Source organism: Dreissena polymorpha, chromosome 7, assembly GCF_020536995.1.
Source record: "Dreissena polymorpha isolate Duluth1 chromosome 7, UMN_Dpol_1.0, whole genome shotgun sequence".
NCBI lineage: Eukaryota > Metazoa > Mollusca > Bivalvia > Myida > Dreissenidae > Dreissena > Dreissena polymorpha.
This window is the reverse complement of record NC_068361.1, coordinates 47,320,751-47,345,659: the sequence shown is the minus strand read 5'-3', so window position 1 is coordinate 47,345,659 and position 24,909 is coordinate 47,320,751. Positions and strand designations below refer to the sequence as shown.

At 38.6% G+C, this 24,909-nt stretch overlaps 2 protein-coding genes across 2 annotated transcripts in view; one reads left to right on the top strand and one right to left on the bottom strand.

Moving 5' to 3' along the window:
- Positions 1–18,364, top strand: part of LOC127838020 (proteasome subunit beta type-7-like) — a 29,827-nt gene extending 11,463 nt beyond the window's left edge. The window contains exons 3-8 of the mRNA XM_052365524.1: positions 1,964–2,061; positions 6,308–6,448; positions 7,586–7,701; positions 11,931–11,989; positions 16,514–16,665; positions 17,944–18,364. Of these exons, the coding sequence (XP_052221484.1) occupies positions 1,964–2,061; positions 6,308–6,448; positions 7,586–7,701; positions 11,931–11,989; positions 16,514–16,665; positions 17,944–18,073 (696 nt within the window). The 3' untranslated portion in view covers positions 18,074–18,364. The remainder of the gene's footprint in view (positions 1–1,963; positions 2,062–6,307; positions 6,449–7,585; positions 7,702–11,930; positions 11,990–16,513; positions 16,666–17,943) is intronic.
- The window catches only part of LOC127838009 (ribonuclease 3-like), a 521,860-nt gene that overhangs the window by 256,867 nt on the left and 240,084 nt on the right, over positions 1–24,909 (bottom strand). The window lies entirely within an intron of this gene.

Below are 24,909 nucleotides of genomic sequence, written 5' to 3'. Positions count from 1 at the left end.
GCATCAAAGCTATTGCTTTCATACTTGCAACACTTACTAACTATCATAAGGGGACTGTGCAGGCAAAGTAATGTAACTCTGACTGGCATTTTGACAGAATTATGTGCCCTTTTTATACTTAGAAAATTGAAAATTTGATTAAGTTTTGTGTTTAGGTCCACTTTATTCCTACAGTATCAAAGCTATTGCTTTCATACTTGCAAGATTTATGAACTATCATAAGGGGACGGTGCAGGCAAAGTTATGTAACTCTGACTGGCATTTGGACGGAATTATGGGCCCTTTATACTTAGAAAATTGAAAATTTGGTTAAGATTTATGTTTTGGTCACTTTACCCCTAAAGTATCATAGATATTGCTTTCATACTTGGAACACTCACAAACTATCATAAGGGTACAGTAAAAGGACAAGTTGCATAACTCTGGTTGTCATTGTTACGGAATTATGGCCCTTTTTTGACTTAGTAACTTTTAATATATGGTTAAATTTTGTGTTTCGATCCACTCGAAGTATCAAGGCTATTGCTTTCAAACTTCAAATACTTACATGCTATCATGAGGTTACTGTACCTGGCAACTTGAATTTTACTTTGACCTTTGAATGACCTTGACTCTCAAGGTCAAATTATTAAATTTTGCTAAAATTGCCATAACTTCTTTATTTATGATTAGATTTGATTGATACTTTGATGAAACTACTCTTACCTGACATACCACAATAGACTTCACCCAAACCATCCCCCGTGCCCTCCCCCCCCTCCCCCCCTCCCCCCCCCCCCCCCCTAATTTTTTTTTTTTTTTTTTTTTTTTTATAAGATCATCTCACAAATGACCACCACACCCTCACACTATACCCCCACCCCACCCCCCCACCCCCCCCCCCCAAATTTTTTTTTGATTTTTTTTTTTTTTTTTTTTTTTTTTTTTAAGATCATCTCACAAATTATCACCACACCCTCACACTATACCCCCCCCCCCCCCCGATTTTTTTTTTTTTTTTTTTTTTTTTTCGCTTTTTTGGAAGATAATGTAATAAATGTCCACAACCCCACACTATACACCCCTCTTCACTCCACTCCTCCCTCCTTTGTGATTGAAAATGAGAGTCCCTTCACCTTTAAAAAGAAAATAGATGAGCGGTCTGCACCCGCAAGGCGGTGCTCTTGTTTAAATATTGATATTGAAAAAAATTGCAACTGAAATCTTTAGATTGGGACATTGGTGTTTTTGATTTGTTGCTTACAATTTATTTAAAAATTTATAGCTAAGTGTTGTTAGTTGTCAATATTATATTTACCTAGGTTCAAGCCATAGCGCTGCATAGGGAAATTAACCAACTTTTGCATTTTATTTACAAAAAAAAGATATATTGTTTTAAAACTGCAATATTTAAGACAGCCATTGGGAAATTTTTCGTTTTTCGCCCATTTGGAAAGTGCCCTTAAGTAAACTGCATACTGCATAGAATAACTTAGGACAACACTTCGCAGATCCATCAAGCCCCATTTTCTCAGAGGTTGGTCCATTTATTTAATCTTATTATGTCCCCCACCACTATAGTGGGGGACATATTGTTTTTGCCCTGTCTGTTGGTTGGTTGGTCTGTTGGTTTGCGCCAACTTTAACATTTTGCAATAACTTTTGCTATATTGAATATAGCAACTTGATATTTGGCATGCATGTGTATCTCATGAAGCTGCACATTTTGAATGGTGAAAGGTCAAGGTCATCCTTCAAGGTCAAAGGTCAAATATATAGCTTCAAAGCGGCGCAAAAAGGGGACATAGTGTTTCTGACAAACACATATCTTGTTACAAATGTATCAAGGTTTGCATTAAAGGACATTTTGGAGTAATTTTCTTGCTGGGATAATGCACATGCATTAAACCCTGTTTTCCCAGAATAAGGCTTATATTCTCAGACATACACCGGTTCCCCATGTTCGTGTCGTGGTGTGTTACAGGATGGGGTGGTGCTGGGAGCCGACACGAGGGCCACTGAGGACACCGTGGTAGCTGACAAGAACTGCAGCAAAATCCACTACCTCGCTGACAACATGTAGTAAGTGTACAGAGTATGCACCAGCAGAAGCAATGGTAGAAGCACAGTGGTTTATGTTTTTAGCTCACCTGAGCGATAGCTCGGGGTGAGCTATTGTGATCACTCGGCGTCCGGCGTCCGGCCGTCCGTCTGTAAACAATTTGTAAACATCTTCTTCTACTAAACCATTGAGCCAATTTCAACTAAATTTCATGTGGAGCATCCCTAGGTCATGGGACAAAAGAATTGTTAACAAAAAATTGATCACATAACCAAGATGGCCGCCATGACCATATATGGTAAAAAACTTAAAAAATCTTCTTGTCAGAAACCGCTCATCAGATTTTCAAAAAATTTCACAGGGATGACTTTTGAAGGCTCCCCTGAAAAAGTTGTTCAAAGAAATTTGATTCGTCAAAAAACATGGCCGCAGGAGCTCGTTGAACTTTGCATGTTTATTCGTTTTTGCCTATTTTGTGAAAACTTTCAAAAATCTTCCACATTTTTTGTCCGATCCTTTCCAAATTTGCACATGGTCTTTATATCAATGAGGACACGAACCCTACAAAAAATGAGCATTATTGGTCCATGAAGTACAGAATTACCTCCCCTTGAATTGAGAAAATGGTGTTTATGCAATAAAGTCCAAATTTTTCATCCAATTCTTTCCAAACTTGTAAGGATTTAGCATGGTTCAAACAAGGGAAACAACTACGGTTTATGCATGTTCTTTTTATTACAGATTTGCCTCCCTTTAATTCATTCAAAATCTCATTTTACAGCAGAGATTCCAAATCTGACCTGTAAATGAGCCCCATATTTACTGCCAGTGCTAGGTTACCTTTTCCCATTTGATCATTCTTAAGTATTGGTCTTGTAATGCTGCTACTGCTTCTGCTACTGCTACTACTACTACTACTACTACTGCTACTACTACTACTTCTACTACTACTACTACTACTACTACTACTACTACTTCTACTACTACTTCTACTACTACTACTACTACTACTACTTCTACTACTAATACTACTACTACTACTACCACCACCACCACCACCACCACCACCACCACCACCATTCACAGTGACAAAAAACGTATTCACACAATGGCTGCTATTACAACTTATAGCCCATATAGGGGGGCATGCATGTTTTACAAACAGCCCTTGTTTCTATGGGATTTTAACCACAACTGTTCATGTTTATCTCCGACACATATTTTTAGGTCACCTGTCATGAAGTGACACGGTGAGCTTATGTGATCGTGTGATGTCCCACGTTCGTTGTGCGTGCCTGCGTGTGTCCGTGCGTCCGTCCGTCAACAATTTGTTTGTGTAGACAGTAGAGGTCACAGTTTGCATCCAATCTTGATGAAATTTGGTCAAAATGTGTATCTTGATGAAATCCAGTTTGGGGTTGTATTTGGGTCATCTGGGGTCAAAAACAAGGTCACTAGGTCAAATAATAGAACAACCTTCTGTAGACAATAGAGGTCACAGTTTTCATCCAATCTTTATGAAATTTGGTCAGAATGTTTATCTTGATGAAATCTGGGTTGGGATTTTATTTGGGTCATCTGGGGTCAAAAACTAGGTCACTAGGTCAAATAATAGAAAAACCTTGTGTAGACATTAGAGATCACAGTTTTCATCCAACCTTTATGAAATTTGGTCAGAATTCTTGATGAAATCTGGGTGGGATTGTATTTGGGTCATCTGGGGTAAAAATCTAGGTCAAATAAATAGAAAAACCTTGTGTTGACAATAGAGGTCACAGTTTTCATCCAATATTTATGAACTGTGGTCAGAATGTTTATCTTGATGAAATCTGGATTGGGATTGTATTTGGATCATCTAGAGTCAGGAACTAGGTCACTAGGTCAAATCATAGAAAAACATTGTGTAGACAATAGAGGTCATAGTTTTCATCTGATCTTAATGAGTCAGGTGAGCGATTCAGGGCCATCATGGCCCTCTTGTTATTTGTATATGCTGACCGTTAAACACTACAGTTAACATGTAGCTAGGTTGGTGCTGAGAAAAAAATGCATGAGCAAAAATTCTGCAAACTAATAATAATATAATTAAATAAAAAAATGTATTATTATTATACCAAGTAATTAGCTCCTTAAGAGGTTGGACTGGCTATCTTAAACTATAGAAATCGATGGTTACTTACACGTTTTTATGTTATATATGCCTAATTCTCGGAAAACTGAGCTTACTGCACGTGTGTAAAGTATTGTCCCAGATTAGCATTTGCAGTCCACACAGGCTAATCAGGAATGACACTTTCCACATTTATGGAAGTTTTAGTTTAAAAGAAGTATCTAAACTAAGTCAGTTAATGGGCAATGTGTCATCCCTGATAAGCCTGTGCAGAATGCATAGGCTAATCTTGGATGGCACTTTACACACATGCATTAAGCCCAGTATTCCCAGAACAAGACTCACATATGAGCCCAGTTAGACATGTTTTCCTGCCCTGCAGTTATTGTTGCTGCGTGAGACACTGAGATAACCACTCAGATTATGGCCTCCCAGTAACTAACAAGCTTTGTTGTTACATATACGAGTCCAGGGAAAACTGGGCTTAATGATTAAGTTTAAGTTTATTATTAAGTGCATTAAGTTTTCCCCAGACTAGCCTGTGCATTCTGTGCAGACTAATATTGGATGAAACTTTCCACCTAAAATGGATTTTTGCTAGGAAGTGACTTCTCTATAAAAGCAGAAAGTATCTTTGCTGATAAGCCAGTGTGGACTGCACAGGCTAATCGGTGACAATACTTAACACACATGCATCCAGCTCAGTTTTCCAAGAGTGCGGCTCAAATGATCCCAGTATGCCATATTCCCTTGCCCTGCAATTGATATATACATGATCCCAGTATGCCATATTCCCTTGCCCTGCAATTGATATATACATGATCCCAGTATGCCATATTCCCTTGCCCTGCAATTGATATATACATGATCCCAGTATGCCATATTCCCTTGCCCTGCAATTGATATATACATGATCCCAGTATGCCATATTCCCTTGCCCTGCAATTGATATATACATGATCCCAGTATGCCATATTCCCTTGCCCTGCAATTGATATATACATGATCCCAGTATGCCATAGTCCCCTGCCCTGCAATTGATATATACATGATCCCAGTATGCCATATTCCCTTGCCCTGCAATTGATATATACATGATCCAAGTATGCCATATTCCCTTGCCCTGCAATTGATATATACATGATCCCAGTATGCCATATTCCCTTGCCCTGCAATTGATATATACATGATCCCAGAATGACATATTCCCTTGCCCTGCAATTGATATATACATGATCCCAGTATGCCATATTCCCTTGCCCTGCAATTGATATATACATGATCCAAGTTTGACTAATTCACCTCTCATGCAGTAGATTCATATACATGATCCTAATTGGATATGATCCCAGTTTGCCATATGCCATTGCCCTGCAATTGATATATACATGATCCAAGTTTGACCTATTCCCCTCTAATGCAGTTGATATATACATGATCCCAGTAAGACATATTCCCCTGCCCTGCAGTTGATATATGTATGATCCCAGTTAGACATATTCCCCTGCCCTGCAGTAGATATATGTATGATCCCAGTTAGACATATTTCCCTGCCCTGCAGTTGATATATTCATGATCCCGGTTATATATACTCCACTGCCCTGCAGTTGATATACACATGATCCCAGGTAGACATATTCCCTGCCCTGCAGTTGATATATACATGATCCCAGTTAGATATATTCCCCTGCCCTGCAGTTGATATACATAATCCCAGTTAGACATATTCCCCTGCCCTGCAGTTGATATATGTATGATCCCAGTTAGACATATTCCCCTGCCCTGCAGTAGATACATGTATGATCCCAGTGAGACATATTTCCCTGCCCTGCAGTTGATATATTCATGATCCCAATTAGACATATTCCCTTGCCCTGCAGTTGATATATACATGATCGCAGTTAGACATATTCCCCTGCCCTGCAGTTGATATATACATGATCCCAGTTAGACATATTCCCCTGCCCTGCAGTAGATATATACATGATCCCAGTTAGACATATTCCCCTGTCCTGCAGTTGATATATACATGATCACAGTTAGACATATTCCCCTGCCCTGCAGTTGATATACGTGATCCCAGTTGGACATATTCCCCTGCCCTGCAGTTAATATATATAGATGATCCCAGTTTGACCTATTTCCCTGCCCTGCAGTTGTTGTGGTGCTGGTACCGCTGCGGACACAGAGATGACTACTCAGATGATTGCCTCCCAGCTGGAGCTGCACAAGCTGAACACCGGCCGCACACCCAGGGTGACCACCGCCAATAGGCTCCTCAAGCAGATGCTGTTCAGGTGAGCAATTATGTCTAAACATTAGCTTTTAGATCAAAAGGCAATGTTTTTTTCTTTTCCTTCTTAATAAAGTACGCATAAAATGATAAAAGGCCCTTTCTTATCTCGGAAAAATACCCATTTGCATTAATTTTGTTTCAAAAAGGCATTATCTGCGAGTGAACTAATAAAATGAGCACTGAAACTGGACATATTAGAAAAAAAGGCAAACCTATCTTGTGTCTTGTAGGGAATTTCACCAGCTCTTACAGCTTGTTGATTCCTTTAAACTTCTTCAATTTTCAATATCTCCACTCCGGTCAGAATTTTAATTGTTATCCCCACGCTCCGAATTGCAGCAGGGGGATTTTTTTTGTGGTTATCTCCGCTGTATGTCCGGCCTTCCATCCGTCCTGGCCACTATATCGTTCTACACTATTAGCAAAAGAACCTTGAAACTTTAACACATGGAAGCTATGAGCATATGTGTGACAGTGCACTATTTGGAATTTTGATCTTACCCTTGGGTCAAAAGCTTAGGCGTAGGGATACTTGTTGACCGCGGCAGCGCCATTTTGTCTAGTTGAGTCCTGAACTTTATTACAGTATCACATGGCGCAATGTCTTGAGGTAGATTGTTCCAAACTGAGATTGTACGATGTCCAAAAAAATGTAAGCAAATTGACTCATGGGCTTTTGAAATTTCATTTTTTTAACAAAAGCCTCTAGTCCCAAAATTGTTAGCTTAATTAAAAACTATATTCAAGTGTTAATGCTTTCCAATCTAAAGATACTGATGAGCTGAAAGAAGAATCAAACCTGAACAGACTGTGAGTTACTTGCAGGCCATTTTGGTTTTATGCTGGTTGCATATAGCTGTTGACACTTTGCTTCTGAGCAGGGAAGGCTAAAGGGCAGCTAATGTGGTCAGTCACCATCCAGTCTGGAATATTTCATCACACTTGAACATTTTCTTTTAAAATGTCTGAAACCACCTTGTTGATTTTGACCTTTACAAAAATGCTTCATTTTGAAAGGATAACTGAACACTGTAATATGACAGAAATAGTAAAACAAAAACAACCAAAATCTGCGACAGAAAGTTTAAGTTGAGAGTTTTGAAAAGTGAATAAAAGTGCCAAGTGTTGTTTTTTTCAGATACCAGGGCCACATCAGTGCGGCTCTCGTGCTGGGAGGGGTTGACGTGACAGGTCCTCACTTGTACAGCATACACCCCCACGGCTCCACAGACAAACTGCCCTATGTAACCATGGGTAAGTGGAACAGGTTTTGTTTAGCTGGAGAATATGGAAAAAAAATGGCTTAATGCATGTGCGTAAAACCATGAAAAAAAAAACATGATAAACATCAACTGGTGGAAATAAAGGAGACATTGTTATACACTGCAGCTCCAATATATTGCGGTCCGTTAAATCGCACTGTCCAATATATCGCGAGTCGGCTATGGCTCCCAAAAAATCCGGCGAGAATAATCACTTAATGTAGTTATTTTTATATTTTTTTGTTATAAAGTTTTAATCTGAGAATATGCCAACTGCGATAAAAACCAGTGCTGGCTAGTTCACTTGTTATTTCACGGCTTACTTGACACACAGTGAAGCGTGAAAACAGACCATAAGTGACAGTGTTGTTTTCACACGTTTGAGTTGTTTGCAGCACTTGAGTTATTAGTGTCACATCCTCGATAGTAATGTCAGTTTATTGGTATATAAAGCATTAAATTTTGCTATTGGGCATTCTGTCTCTACACGAATTACTAACCAAAAATGGCTACAAGCACTACCGCCACACGTAAACGAAAACAGTTCTTGATAACTGAAAAAATCGAGATCATAGAGAAGGTAAAATTTGATCAGTCTCGATCGTCTGTAATAAAGGAATTCGGTGTCCCCGTAAGTACACTACGAGGATGGCTGAAAGACGAAGATAAGTTGAGAGCAGCATTGTCTGATATGGACATACTGGACCAAAAAAGTAAACGGTTCCGAAGCGCTCAAGACAACGAGCTCGATAAGGCCGTGATGACCTGGTTCACGCAAGCTCACACAGAAGGAATGCCGATATTGGGTCCTAACATCCAGCATCAGGCATTGAAATTCCACAATATGCTCCATTCAGAAGACGCCTCGTTCGCAGGTAGCGCCGGGTTGTTACGAAACTTCAAAAACCGCCATAGCATAAGTCAAGTAACCATCCGGGGCGAGGAGCGATCAGCGGACAAAGAAGCAGCCGAAGCATATCCGGAGCAGTTGAAAAAATAGTAGAAGAGGGGGGCTACGTTCCGTCGCAAATATATAACTGCAATGAAACAGGCCTCTACTATAAAATGCTCCCCGACATAAGCCTGGCCCAATCCATCAATACCAACAAAAACGCTCGGCTTCAAGCAGAGTATGTATGTTGATTATGTTAACGCCATGTACATATTCTTTATTAACAATTCAACAAATGTCATGTCCGCCATATTTTTATTAGAACTGCGCATTCTTCTTGTGATGAATCTTGTTACGTCTGTAAATATAAAATTAAAACAATTTTAAATTATAGTGGTTTGTTTCCTTTGTCTTGCGGACCATCTGATAGGGTAGATTCGAATGTTAGTACACATACACTGCATACGTCTTCATACGTATTTTACGCTTATACTTTTCGTTCAGTTGAGTTTAGATCGTACCTGAAAATAAAAATAAATAATGGCATAACAATTATCACGATAATCAAAACATATTACGATATTATTTATTCCAGTTCAAATTGCACATGTTATAATTAATTTGCAATTATTACGACAGGAATATATAGCGGCGCCATAAATGAACTGTAAACACTGGTGAAATTTGACACATTATATGCTACGCTATTTATTGAGACCTTTCTGGACTTGTATCGCGCACTGGATATATCGCGGTCGCGATCTTTGGACCCCTTCAACCGCGATATATTGGAGATGCAGTGTACTGTGCATTAGAGCTTTAGTTAGTTCCACACATGGGTGTTAAGTTCCACACATGGCAGTTTAGTTCAACATACAGGGTCATAGTTCCACACACAGGGTATAGATCCACACATGTGAGTGTAGTTCTACACATGATAGTATACTTCCACACATAGTGTTTATGTCACACATGAAGGTTTAGTTCCAAACAAAGGGTTTATAGCTCCCCACATGGGGGTTTAGTTCCACCCTTGGGGGTATAGCGCCACACATGGGGCTTTTATTTCCACACATGGGGGTTTAGTTTTACACATAGAGGTTAAATTTCCCACATGTGTGTTTACTTCCATAAATGGGGGTTTAGTTCCGCTCATGGGGTTCAAGTTCCACATGTGGGGTATAGTTCCCCCTCATGGAGTTTTTGTTCCGCACATGGAGGTTTAGTTCCACACATGGGGGTTTAGTTTCACACATGGGGGTTAAGTTCCACACATGGGGGCTTAATTCCACACTTTGGTTTAGTTTCATTTATGGGGGATGAAGTGTCAAACATGGGGGTTTAGTTCCACACAGACGGGAGTTAAGTTCCACACAGTTGGGGGGTTAGTTCCTCACAAAGGGAGTTTAGTGCCACACAGTGTGTGTGTGGGGAGGGGGGTTAGTTCAACACAATAGGGGAGGGTTAAGTTCCAAATATGGGGTCTTAGTTCCACACACAATAGTTTAGTTCCACACATGTGGATATAGTTCAACTCAGTGGGGGGTAAGTTAAAAAAATGATGGTTCAGGTCCACACATTGGTTTAGTTCCACACATGAGGGTTTAATTCCACACATGAGGGTATAGTTCTACACATAGGGTTTAGTTCCACACAAGTGGGTATAGTTCTACATATAGGGTTTAGTTCCACACAAGTGGGTTAAGTTCTACACATGAGAGTTTAGTTCAAATGGGGTTCAACACATGTGGGTATAATTCGTCACAATGGGGGGGGGGGGGGGTAGTTCCACACAACTGTGTATAGTTCGTCTTATGGGGGTTTAGTTCCACACATGGGCATTAAGTTCCACACATGGGGGCTAAATTCCACACTGGGGTTTGGTTCCACTTATGAGGGATTAAGTGCCACACTTGGTGATTTAGTTTCACACAGTTGGGCTCGATTGGTCATTGTCGGCTCAGGTACTACTTTCATGTACCCCGGGTACTCTTAAGTATACTTACATGTACCCCGGGAACGGTAAACATACTAAAACGTACTAGGAAGTTTTACCGCTTAATCGGTCGTTGTCTGCATTTTTTTTTAAAATTAATTATGTTCACAATTATGTCAATTTTCTGTTAAAAGGCCTCTTTGTTATCGAAACTCGTACTCAAAAAGCATGTTCATGCATTTTTTTTTTAAGAGAAGTTAATTGAAGATAAACAATATCCTTGTACAGTAATCGGTAGCGCGTTTTACAGCATCGGATTTTGGCCAAAGAATACAACTCGGGTACAGTCTAATATAGAACGGGTACGTTTAAGTATATTTACCGTAACCGGGGTACATGTAAGTATACTGAAGAGTACCCGGGGTACATGTAAGTAGTACCCGAGCTGAAAATGACCAATCGAGCTACAGTTGTGGGTTAAGTTCCACACAGTTGGGGGGATTAGTTCCTCACAATGGGGGTTTAGTTCAAAACAGTGGGGTTAGGTTTCACACAGTGGGGGGTTTTGGTTCAACACAGTGGGGGGTAAATTCCAAATATGTGGTTTAAGTTCCACACATGGGGTTTTGTTCTGCAGATGGTGTTAAGTTCTACACAATAGGGTTTAGTTCCACACATGTGTGTATATTTCAACACAGTGGGGGGTTAGTTCCGAAAAGAGGGTTCAGTTCCACACATGGGTTTAGTTCCACACATGAGGATTTTAGTTCCACGCATGTGGGTGTGAGTATGGTTGTACACATGAAGGTTTAGTTCCTCACACGTGGGTGACATTGGGGTTTAGTTCCACGCATGTTGGTATAAATTGTCACATGTGTGTTTAGTTCGTCACATGGGGGTTTAGTTCCACACATGTTGGTATAATTTGTCACATGGGGGTTTAATTTCACACATGTGGGTATAATTTGTCGCATGAAGGTTTAATTCCACACATCTGTGTATAGTCAGTCACATGGGGGTTTAGTTCCACACATGTGGGTATAATTCGTCATATGGGGGTTTAGTTCCTCACAAGTGGGTACAGTTCGTCACATGGGGGTTTAGTTCCATACATGTGGGTATAATTCGTCACATGGGGATTTAGTTCCATACATTTGGGTATAATTCGTCACATGGAGGTTTAGTTCCCACAACTGTGTATTGTTGGTCACATGGGGGTTTAGTTCCACACATGAGGGCATAATTCATTACATGGGGGTTTAGTTTCACTCATGTGGGTATAATTGGTCACATGGGAGTTTAGTTCCACACATTTGTGTATAGTTTGTCACATGGGGGTTTAGTCCCACAATGTAGGCCGGATGATGAGACTAACATGTTTCTCTGTTTACAGGATCTGGATCTCTTGCTGCCATGGCAACATTTGAAGACAGATTTAAACCTAACATGGAGGTAGGGCTTTAACATTTTGTTGTCAGCATTAAACAGATTATAAGATTAATTCAACTGATAATATAATAATTTGTATGTATTGTTGCCAATGCTTTAGGTATTTCAGTTCGGCTGTAAATTTTGAAATTTATATTCGGGAATATTTTTATTCTAAATCTGAATTTTTTAATTTACTGTATTTTGCCATTAATAACATCGGTCTTCCAGTCTCAGTTAATTATTCTTACAAATCAATTTTTTATGAATATCAATGTAAATATCATGAAGCTACAATGATGCACTGATAATTTGTCCCACCATGCTCATTTACGCCTTTGTTGATCTGACATTTTTATGACATAATAGAACATAAAAATATGAACTTTAAGCTTTTAAAGCTTATTTTTTATATTCGTTGTTCAAAAGCATAAACACATATGAAAATGTGTTGCATTGGTAGAATGATTAAATATTTATATCACTCATTATAGAAAAGGTATATTTTCATTGGTGTCTACCGCACAAATAAAAATATTTATTGTTTAACCCTTTCCCACTCAGAAGTAAAGTGAAAATGGACGTGTGCAAACAGCATCAAACCAGAACAGCCTGCGAGTAACTCACAGTCTGTTCAGGTTTTATGCTGTTTGCTGCTCATCAGTATCTAAGGGTTGGAAATGAAGCCTTTTAAATTTGAATTTAGTAAAAAAGCTCTTTAATTTAGCATAACTTTCCATGGGTCTACAAATGCGTCAAAATATGTATCTAAGTGGTAAAGGGTTAACCATAAAATTAAAACTTTGTCATTTACCCAAATCTACAAATAACCTCTTATTTATAATGCCTTTTAAGCTCAACTATTCACAGAATAGCCTGAGCTATACTATTCATCCAAATGTCAGTGTCTAAGTAAGGGTCTGGTTAAGTTGCACATGCAACAACTCCTCACACTGTTTTTTACTACAATGGAAACTTCACACATGTGTTTGGGGGCTTTGTGTGAAGTCACTGACCAAGATCCGTAACTCTTACTGGAAATGTAGCAGAATTATCCTGCTTTTTGAACTTACAAATTGATTAAGGTTATTAGGAAACATCTCCATATTATTAGCTCATCTATTTTTTGAAAAAAAATTATGAGCTATTGTCATCACCTTGGCGTCGGCGTCTGCGTCGGCGTCCGGTTAAGTTTTGCGTTTAGGTCCACTTTTCTCAGAAAGTATCAATGCTATTACATTCAAACTTGGTACACTTACTTACTATCATGAGGGGACTGGGCAGGCAAAGTTAGATAATTGTGGCATGCATTTTGACTGAATTATGTGCCCTTTTTATACTTAGAAAATTGAAAATTTTGGTTAAGTTTTGTGTTTAGGTCCATTTTATTCCTTAAGTATCAAAGCTATTGCTTTCATACTTGCAACACTTACTGACTATCGTAAGGGGACTGTGCAGGCACAGTTATGTAACTCTGACTGGCATTTGGACGGAATTATGGGCCCTTTATACTTAGAAAATTGAAAGTTTGGTTAAGTTTTGTGTTTTGGTCCACTTTACCCCTAAAGTATCATATTGCTTTCATACTTGGAACACTCGCAAACTATCATAAGGGTACAGTAAAAGGACAAGTTGCATAACTCTGGATGTCATTTTTACGGAACTATGGCCCTTTTTTGACTTAGTAACTTTGAATATAAGGTTAAATTTTGTGTTTCGATCCACTTTACTTCTTAAGTATCAAGGCTATTGCTTTTAAACTTCAAATACTTTCATGCTATCATGAGGTTACTGTACCTGGCAAGTTGAATTTTACCTTGACCTTTGAATGACCTTGACTCTCAAGGTCAAATTATTAAATTTCGCTAAAATTGCCATAACTTCTTTATTTATGATTAGATTTGATTGATACTTTGACAAAACTACTCTTACCTGACATACCACAATAGACTCCACCCAAACCATCGCCCTTGCCCCCCCCCCCCCCCCCCCGAACCCCCCCCCTATTTTTTTTTATTTTTTTATAAGATCATCTCACAAATGACCACCCCACACTCACACTATACCCCCCCCCCCCACCCCCTCCCCAATTATTTTTTTTTTAACGGTTAAAAAACAAAACTATTTATTTTGATTATTTTATGTTTGAAATACCGTCCAACCATCGCACCCAAGAATCCCCCCCCCCCCACCCCCCCTCCCCCACCCGAATCCCCCCCCTAATGTTTTTTTTTTTTTTTTTTTTTTTTAAGATCATCTCACAAATTACCACCACACCCTCACACTATACCCCCCCACCTCACCCCCCCCCCCCCCCCCTCCAATTATTTTTTTTGAAACGGTTAAAAAACACAAATATTTATTTTTATTATTTTATGTTTGAAATACCGTCCAACCATCGCACCCAAGAATCCCCACCCCCACCCACCCCCTCACCCCCCCCACCCCCCCCCCACCCCTGATTTTTTTTTTCCTTTTTTTCGCATTTTTGAAAGATAATGTAATAAATGTCCACACCCCCACACAATGCACCCCTCTTCACTCCACCCCTCCCTCCTTTGTGATTGAAAATGAGAGTCCCTTCACCTTTAAAAAGAAAATAGTAGTGGTCTGCACCCGCAAGGCGGTGCTCTTGTTGTTCCTACTACAGGTATTGAATTGAAACTTCACACATATTTTCTATATTATGTTGTGAGGTCACTGACCAAGTTCAATATTTCTTATTGGCAATTTAGCAGAATCATGCCCCCTAGTGTAAGTAAAAAATCGATTTTGCTTATCACTGTTTCGAACTGTTTCCACTGCAGGTATTCAATTAAAACTTCGCACATAAGTTCTGGTTCAAAGTGTGAGGTCACTGACCAAGTTTCATAGTTCTGACTAGCAATTCAGCTGATTTATGTCCCTTTTTATGTAGAAAATTGGTTACTGTAAATGTGCATCATCTCCACATCCCTGCTTTTACTACAGATAATCACTTGAAACTTCACACGTGTTGGATGTCTAGCTGACACGTAACCCTAGCATGTAGTTGCATTTTGGGCCGGTTGGGTCAAGATCAACTTCATGTGAGATGGAGATAATGTTTTTAACCAGGTTTTCCGAAGGAAAAAACTGGTTATTAGATTGGCGAATGCGGGCGGGCTGGCTGGCTGGCGGGCTGGCTGGCTGGCGGGCTGGCGGAACAAGCTTGTCCGGTCCATAACTATGTCGTTCATTGTCAGATTTTAAAATCATTTGGCACATTTGTTCACCATCATTGGACGGTGTGTCGCGCGAAATAATTACGTCTATATCTCCAAGGTCAAGGTCACACTTTGAGTTCAAAGGTCAAAAATGGCCATAAATGAGCTTGTCCGAGGCATAACTATGTCGTTCATTGTCAGATTTTAAAATCATTTGGCACATTTGTTCACCATCATTGGACGGTGTGTCGCGCGAAATAATTACGTCGATATCTCCAAGGTCAAGGTCACACTTTGAGTTCAAAGGTAAAAAATAGCCATAAATGAGCTTGTCTGGGCTATAACTATGTCATTCATTATGATATTTTAAAATCATTTGGCACATTTGTTCACCATCATGGGACGGTGTGTTGCACAAAAGAATCACGTCAATATCTCCAATGTCAAGGTCGCCACGACTAAAAATAGATTTATTTTAAAACAAACTTACAAAGGGTGTTAATTTTGTTTGTTCATTTAAAAAGTTCAGTTTGAGTTGTCTCCCTTTATCAGATTTTTTTTCACAATGAAAACCTGGTTTTGTGACAATTTTGTCCCTTGTTAAATTGTGTGTGTAGGTAGATCACATACTTGAGAGATTGCATTTAGGGTTGGTTGGGTCAAGATGATTGTTACTAAATATAGAAAAACAATTACCACTTCACAACTGTATTCGGATGGAGGTTTTGTGCAATACATTTGTAGATAACTTACACTGACATCTATGTTTGGACTGCATTTGGGATCAATTAGGTCAATGTCACTGTTGATGAAAATAGAAAAATGATTATTTCTGCTCAAAAATGATTTCTTTGAGTCAATAGGGAGGTATTGTGCTGTAATTTTCTGTGTAGGTAGATATAAAGACTTAAGAAATTGAAATCAGCTAAATTAATTGTTGAAATGTTTGTATGTCTGATTTCTTGACACATTCTTATCTCTTGCATTAATTTATACATTTTCATCTTTTATTACATACTATAAAACTACTTCAGATATTAAACTTTTATGATGTCCTTGTGGTCATTACATTAGGTGACTGCCAGAAAAGGTACATGATACTATCAAAGTGAAATAATAGCTGAGCAGTCACTCTTGGGACAGCTCCTGATTGTCTACAAGGGTAGACGTTTTCTTAAACTTATTCAAAAATAACAAATATCTTTTAATATAAATTCAAAAATAAAACTAGCAAGAAAACAGTACTATAAAGCTGAAAAGGTTGGTTAAATAGAAAAGTTAACTTCTTAAGTTCTCACATTCAAACATTGCGAACTTGCACATTTAAATTGTGGACTAAAACATTAATTCAATATTGTTTTAGAAAGCAGAAGCCATGAAGTTGGTGAGAGATGCTATTGCTGCAGGTATCTTCAATGACCTTGGCTCAGGGTCAAATGTTGACCTTTGTGTAATCACCAAGGACAAGGTTGAATACTTGCGACCTTTTGACGAGGCCAACATTAAGGGGAAAAGGTTAGGAGATATAACTGTTATTTGTATTCTGATTGAGTCTTATTTTTATTGCATTGTTTTTCAAATACATGTCAGCAATTGGACTTAATGATGTATATATTTGTGTTCAATCCATCACATTAACAGTCTCTTTAAAAGTACGATTTCAATGTATCGATTATTGCCAATCTGGATGTGTGGCGCATCACATTGTATGATTTATTTATGAACTTCAACGAACATGAAAAAATATTTCACAACCTTTTATAAATATGACTTTTTGAGGGTTTGCATGTATTGGATGTATGAGGCAGTGTATGTAAAATATCTTCTTTTGCTTAACATACTGCAACCCATACGAAAGACATTGGACATTGGACATTACGATAAATAATGGCCAATCTTTGGTATATTTGTTTTTGAATCTGTGAAAAATCAAAGTGTTAAACTATTAGTTTTGGTATGAATTAAAACAAAACTGCGTACCTCTCAGAAAAATATACGATTTTCATTTTACTAAGCTGAATATGGCAAAGTATGATAACATATAATGATGTATAACCAACCAGTCATGTGCTCTTGCTATCTTCTGTGAAGTGAGAAGGAGTTGGGTTTTTTCATTGGTCAATATAACCTCGATGTTAATTGGTTTAAGCCTTTAAACAAACATTTGTCAATATACAATGTAGCGGGAACCATGCAACCTTAAGCCTTTTTTTGATCTGGTCAAAAACGATTTCAAAGGCATAAGACTACACTATTGTAAATCTTTTAGTAATGATGCTTTTTAAATAGCCAACTGAATTCTTAATATGTTAGCATTTGGAGACCTATGAGCTGTTTGCATTGTGAACATTTGAGATTTACTTAATTAAAGGTATTTCTTTTTATTTTGTTAAAGAAGAAGGTCTGGTAATCATGAAAGGTCCTGTAAACTTTAAAAGTGACAGGAGCTCATGTCCTATGTATTATTTTGTTTTTTTCCCATGGGTTATATTCAGTGATTTATCCTAATGACAAAATGAGCTTTCTTTCTGGGAAAACTGGGCTTAATGTATGTGCGTAAGGTGTCATCCCAGATCAGCCTGTGCAATCTGGGACAACACTTTCGGTCTGAACTGTTTTTTTTTTATATATTAAAAGAGTCTTATTTGAAACAAAAAATTGTTAAAAAGTTGTCTGAAAAGGCTGATCAGGGACAACATTTGACACATATGGTTTAAGCCCAGATTTTCCAGACCGAGTCTCTAATGACTGTTCTTATCAACTAAACTCTGTCATATTCCCGTTCTACCCTAGGGAGGGCAACTACGGCTTCAAGCGAGGCACGACTGCCATTCTATCCACGGAGGTGAAGAAGATTCCATTTGACATCGTATCCACTCAGGTTGTCACTAGCAGGTCTGATTCTGCAATGGACACCGCTTGAGTGAATAGGAGTTTATAGACTTTGTTCTACACATTTCAAATGTACAGCAGTTTTATTTCACATGTGTAATACTTTTGTTTCATCTGTGATTTTGAACACTATGGGAACAGCGTGGTCATTCTTGTTGATCAGTAGCAATGGGAGTGCTTTAAATTGTGCTATTTTTTGAGTACTGATATACAAACTTTTTAAACTAATTGTTTGTGAGTTAGTCTCGACTAATTTTGTTTAAGACTGGAATTAAAAAAAATCTATGAAATTATCACTCCATAAATAAAACTCTGAATGTTTTTTGTTCTTGCGTTCAGTTATTAATGTCATGCTTGTATCACATTATTGTGTGTTGATTTTCAACGTTAAGTGAAAGCAATTACCTTTAGATTCAGTTTTACAGTTTCCATTTAAGGGTTTACGATTTTCTGTTTCAGAGATATATATAAATGAGCCTTGTTCTAAGAAAACTGGGCTTAATGCATGTGCGTAAAGTGTCTTCCCAGATAAGCCTGTGCAGTCCGCACAGGCTAATCAGGGACAACACTTTCCACTTTTATGGTATTTTTAGTTTCAAGGAAGTCCCTCCTTACAGAAAATCAAGGTTAGCCGGAAATTGTCATTCCTGATTAGCCTGTGAGGACTGCAAAGGCTAATCTGGGATGACACTTTATGCACATGCATTATGCCATGTTTTTCAGAACGAGGCTCAAATAGAGCTTGTGGATCTTTATCATTCATCATGATAGGTGTGAATACCTTGTTGGATGATACACATTAACTCTTTCAGTGCTGGAACCGAATTTTGAAGGCGTTTGCAAACAGTTTGGATCCAGATGAGACGCCACAGAACGTTGGCGTCTCATCAGGATCCAAATTGTTTGCTATTCTGATAGAATTCTTTGGAAAAAATCGAAGAAAATGCTAATTTTAGAAATTCAGCAGACAACATTTTAGCAGACAACAAATTTCCCAGCATGCAAAGGGTTAAACCAATATTAATGCATGAGTGTTAAGTGTTGTCCCAGATTAGCCTGTGCAGTATGCAGTCATCTTGTTAACCCACTAGAGGCCACATTTACTGTCTGATCTTAATAAAACTTGGTCAGAACATTCATCCTGATAATATCTTGGAAGAGTTAATAAATGGTGCCGGTTGGTTGAAAAACATGCCCGCCAGGGGCGGGCCATTTTTCCTTATATGGCTATAACCTTGTTTACACTCTAGAGGCCACATTTATTTTCCGATCGTCATGAAACTTGGTCAGAAGATTTGTCCCAATAATATCTTGTTATCTCAGGTGAGCGACTTTGGCCCTTCAGGCCCTCTTGTTTGTTTACCTGGCCGATCGTTGTTCAATGCATGGACAACTGTGTGGAAACATACTCGGGGGGGGGGGGGGGGGGAGCACATTTTTAATGTTCAAAAATAACACTTTTAATTTTAGACGTCAATCTTGGTGTTTGTTATTGGGTTATTCTTTTAACGCTTTCCCATGGTTTAAAATTATCTTCTGTCATACTACGCATTAATTGTGATGCTCAATTACTCGCCTTTTGCGATGTAATGATTTGTACAATCTGTGGCGTTATAGTTTCGAATTATTTAACAACTAGTTATTACTGTGTCAAAAATACGTTCACATATCCCGTTTGAATATCATTTTAAAGCATCTGATAGGCATAAATTAATATTATGAAGCGGCAAAATCAGTTCAATGACTTGTTGACTTAAAGTGCTACAATTTCAATTGCAAGAGTTGAGAAATGATGTAGCAATGGACAAAATGATTGTACTGTTACATCCTTTTGCGGTGTTAATTCAAGATCAAGTATTACTGAGCGCTCCATTGCAACATTGACCGCCAACACAGACATGCGTTCTTCTTGATGTGCGCTTTCATTTTCTGTTTCAGAGATATATATAAATGAGCCTTGTTCTGAGAAAACTGGGCTTAATGCATGTGCGTGAAGTGTTGTCCCAGATTAGCCTGTGCACAGGCTAATCAGGGACAACACTTTCCGCTTTTATGGTATTTTTAGTTTCAAGGAAGTCCCCCATTACTGAAAATCAAGTTTAGGCGGCAATTGTCGTCCCTGATTAGCCTGTGAGGACTGCACAGGCTTATCTTGGATGACACTTTATTAGATGCCCTAATTCATATCTGTTGCAGAATAGTCACCTATGTCAGCTTCATTCTGTATTTGAAGTACCAGAGGGGTACTCTTCTGACAAACAAGATGGCGACGTCCATGCTAATGCGGGTATTTTTCGTCGTTTTATACCGTTTATTACTTTTATTAATTGGTAAAGTGCCGCTCACTTTCCAGCCATATCGACTTGAAAGTGATCGGCGTTTGTATCGTATTTATATTCGTTTTATATCTTGAGTTAACTCGCTGCACAATTTCTTAGCGGGACTTAAAATCACAGCTCCCGCTAAGAAAATTTGCAGCGAGTAAAGTCGAGATAAAGAGATAAATTTTTTTACGAAATAAACGCTTTCGTGTGAGCGGCATAAAAACAATCAATAGAAGTATGAAAGGGTATAAAACGACGAAAAATACCTGTCTCGACATGGACGTAGCTATCTTGTTTGTTACGTGATTCCCCCATCTGAGAACGTGATCCCTTATGCTGACTTCAGTTTCTTCCGCTTAGAGACTTTGTTCTTTCAAGTTCTCCGTTTTTGTCTTTGGAACGAATATTCACTTTAGTTTAACTTTAGTCTTGTTTTGTTTCCAAACAAACGGATTTGTGATGTACGCGTTTGATCTCATAAACGATAGAACTGTGAGATTCGGCGTGTGTTAAAAACGATTTAGAAGTCTCAAATGTTTTTATTTATCGTTTCAAGGCAGTGCACGATATTCAATCATAAATGCATTGCGCTGTATTGTTATCTTTTACCGTGTTGTATTGTATTGTCATTTGATAGTTTACTACTTTGCAAAGTACTTCATATGTTTTCGTATAGAAATAAAGAACTAGATAGCGGATACAGACAACAACAACACATAACCTTTTTACAAACTAAACATCTGTAACGGTCAAATGTGCATATATTTGAAAAACTAACGTATGAGGCACACTAGCGTTTGAATCGTAAACAGTGTGCTCACTGATGCGTCGTGTTTCGCGATTCCATTATTTTGTATACGCTATTTTCTATCATGTCAAAATGGTTTTCTTCAATTCATTAAAAAAACACTATCGGTCACTAATGCTGTACCCGGGGTTCATGTAAGTATACTTATGAGTACCCGGGGTACATGTAAGTGGTACCCGAGCCGACAATAACCAATCGAGCGCTACGAATTCATAGAATGAAGTTGGCACCGCCTTAAAGTTACAGACGCCACTGGCTTGCCAAGCAACCGTAGCGGAAGAACATGAACAGGAGGCTCGTGGTGTAAACGCTCACGAGCACGTACAGGGCGATAATATAGGACAACTTCCGGCACGATATCTGATTACTCAGAATGTTCATGATCGGACATGTCAGCATACACGGGAAATGTTATTATAATGATTGCTGCATAATCAATTCTTTATATACTTACAACCTCTCATATTCGAAAACACGTCGTAAACTCACACGTGCACGCAGGCAAAAAGATTAGTTTTTTTCTATCTTCTTGCGCTGTTTGCTATCATAATCTCTTGTTTGTGCCCTGACACTGTTTTCATACTAATACATGCAAGGAATACCACACTTTCAGAACAGCTAGGATTCAAAGTAAAGTGTGTTTGTTGCTATAACGCAACCACAGCTAGTATGGTCATTGCACATCTTGTTTTTAGTGTGAGCGTTAGCTCACACTAATGTTACAGACCATATTTTTCAAATCAGTATGTGCTTAGAAGTCTTAGGTACGGTATGGAATGACAACCACTGCCTGTTGCAGCAGACGACAAATGCTATATAGAGCGTCTGCTAGGAAAGATAACCACCACATTTGCCTGTTTATAGTTCACCACTGGTACACTGCGGAGGGTTTATATGACTAATAGTGTTTAATAGCTTGTAAGACGAGATTGGCTAGTCTAGTGTTTATCATTGAAATCTGTACATATTGGCTGCTTTCAGGGAAAACGGGGCTTTATGCATGTCAAATAAGATTAGCCTGTGCATACTGATTAGCCTGTGCAATGCGCACAAGCTAATCAAGGACGACATCTTACAACAGCGAACACATACAGTGCCTTCAGCGCTTTGATTCACTCTTGCTATTAACTTATACTTTCCAACATGTCTTCCGCGAGGGACTTCAAACCGTGATGCAGTGTATCCGTGCTTTTCACCAGGTACTTGAAAGAACCAGGTGCGCCTCTGTGCGTTAATTTTCATAACCAAAAATGCATCGAAAGTATATTTCTACTACAGTTATTTGTTAGAAATTCATTGAAGTCATGTATTTTTTCTATTTAGAATTTCGGCGTAAACATGATAATCGAAAACTCGTTAAAGTCGTATGATTAAAAATAAGTGAATGGTCTTCAATATTCATTTTTTCTTCCCAATCCCTATATCAATAAATGTATTCTTAATATCTATTGAAATATATTTGAACAATTATTAATAAATACCTTATATGTTTACAATTGTTTTATAACGACTGAATTGTCATGACATAAAATAATATAAAAAGAACACTAAAGAAGAATCCCTTCAGTAGAAAACGATAACGGAACAACGTAATTAAATTGATTTTATAGTTATTATTAAAGTTTAAAGATTGGTTGTTTATAAATATTGATCGCCCACAGATTATGCATACAACAAAACCAGAACGAATGTTTATCTATTTACTGGACGGGTATTCCCTGCTATAAATGGACCATCATCAGTTACTGAATTGGAGACACCCCATGCCTAACCTAACGTCAAATAGTTGCCCATACCGCCTCTATCATATTTATAAACAATAGATAATTATACTGATTAAGACATTTAATTACCATTCTTGTATAGATTTGCATCGAAAGAATCTTCGTGCCGAGCCCATTAATTGACATCAACAATAATCGGCCTCAGTGCCGACTGCTCACAAACAATGGGTGTCTTGTTTCCTGTAAACAAAAACTTGTTTTGTTTAAGTTAATTGGTTGCAGTTTTTGTAGGAAACGTACGCCTTTACCCCTCTTAAAACGTCTAACCGGTACTTCTTTTGATAACGTTCATAGTTCGTCTTGTTTGCTCGGACTAACGTTACGGAATAATAAATTCTACAATTCTACAAATATCTTTTTCATTATATGCACGATTTAAATATGAACTGACGGTCGAATATTTCGGCGTAAACGATAAGTGTTTGAAAGAGGTGAATGTGTACAGTAATGACGGAAAACTGGTAGCGTGCATTCGTTCTATACGTTTTTGTCAAGATGATGTCCACCGCTCGACTAAGGACCCTGCATAGGCAGGAAAACAACCACCGGAAGCTCGTCTGCGTCATGAATGACGTCACGAAAAATCAACAGGAACGCATCGATAAATTTGTAGAGAAAGAAAAACAGGAGGTTGCGCAAAAGTGTGAGAAAAACATTGTAGTAACAAAGCGTAACTTGGTTCGCCAGAGGGTCCTCAAGAAATGTATGAAAGACACGTGCGAGGAGATTGAGCGAAAGCAGGCGAACAAACTGTTTGGGAAGTATCAAGGTATACCGATGGAAACCATGGCGGGAGAGATCGACGTGTATCTAGAACGGCATCATCCGCGTATCCGAAGGAGGCAAAAGATAGACGAACTATTTCGCAACGGGTATGAGCAAGGAGCTATTCTGGATAGCGTGTCGATACAAGATAGAGTACGGGATTATTTCAAGAAGCCACTTGTGCGACTCCAATGCGATAACGTCGGACATGACGTTAGTATGGACAGTAACGCAGCAGATCCGCACGCACAAGAAATGTCGGCCACTTTTCCTCATTTGACGCGGTCGTTTTATACCGGCCCTAGACGGAGCACCCCAAAAACTACATCGATAGAAACCATAAAAGAACTACCGGAAGCCGAAATCATCAAACAAGTCGACGAGCAAAGACTCTTTGTGAATAGAAAAGTGAGCAAGTTCTTCGAAGAGGATATATCCGATAAGGCTTCAGTCCAAAGCGAGGCCATGAAAGTAGCTGCCATATCGACAACAGACAGAGAACTACGACCAATTACCCTTCCGCCGTTGAAACTTGGCACAGATCGCCGCGACAAATCCCCCGTTAGAGGCACAAAGGAAAAGAAAAACGTCGACTGCATACGCGAGTTGATTGAGCGTCTACAGCGCGCTAAAGTCTCGCGAGAACACGAGGTCCGAGAAAAGAAGGAGAGGCGCACTAAGCGTTTGCAAGCAGACCGCGTGGTGCGAATGGCAACATTTTGCTCCGAAGAAGAAATGAAGGGCAGACAGCAGGCACAAGAGATTAAAGATTTGGAATTTTACGAAGAGAAGAAGAATGAACTTCTATCGAGCGTTTCCAATACAAAACAGAAAATCAAACGAGAAAGTGATTCGGGGCGGAAGAGGGGTGTAATAGAAGATGGTAGACTATATTTGCCTCCAATTAAAGTAGTCCAGCGTCCTGTGCTTTTGAAATATTGAAGAGTTTAGACTGCTGTTTGAAACTGTAGCATATTCTTATGTTGATGTAAATAACTTAGAATTATAAATATATGTGTATGCAACGACTTTCAATTAAAATGCAAACTGTATTGTATTTGCTACATTAGTGAATGCAACTGTGATGTGAAAATACACCAACAAACTGATACGTACTGCTACGATTTACATTCCGTGATACACACAATTATATTACCGTGAATATTTTGTATTGCTTGTTCATGAT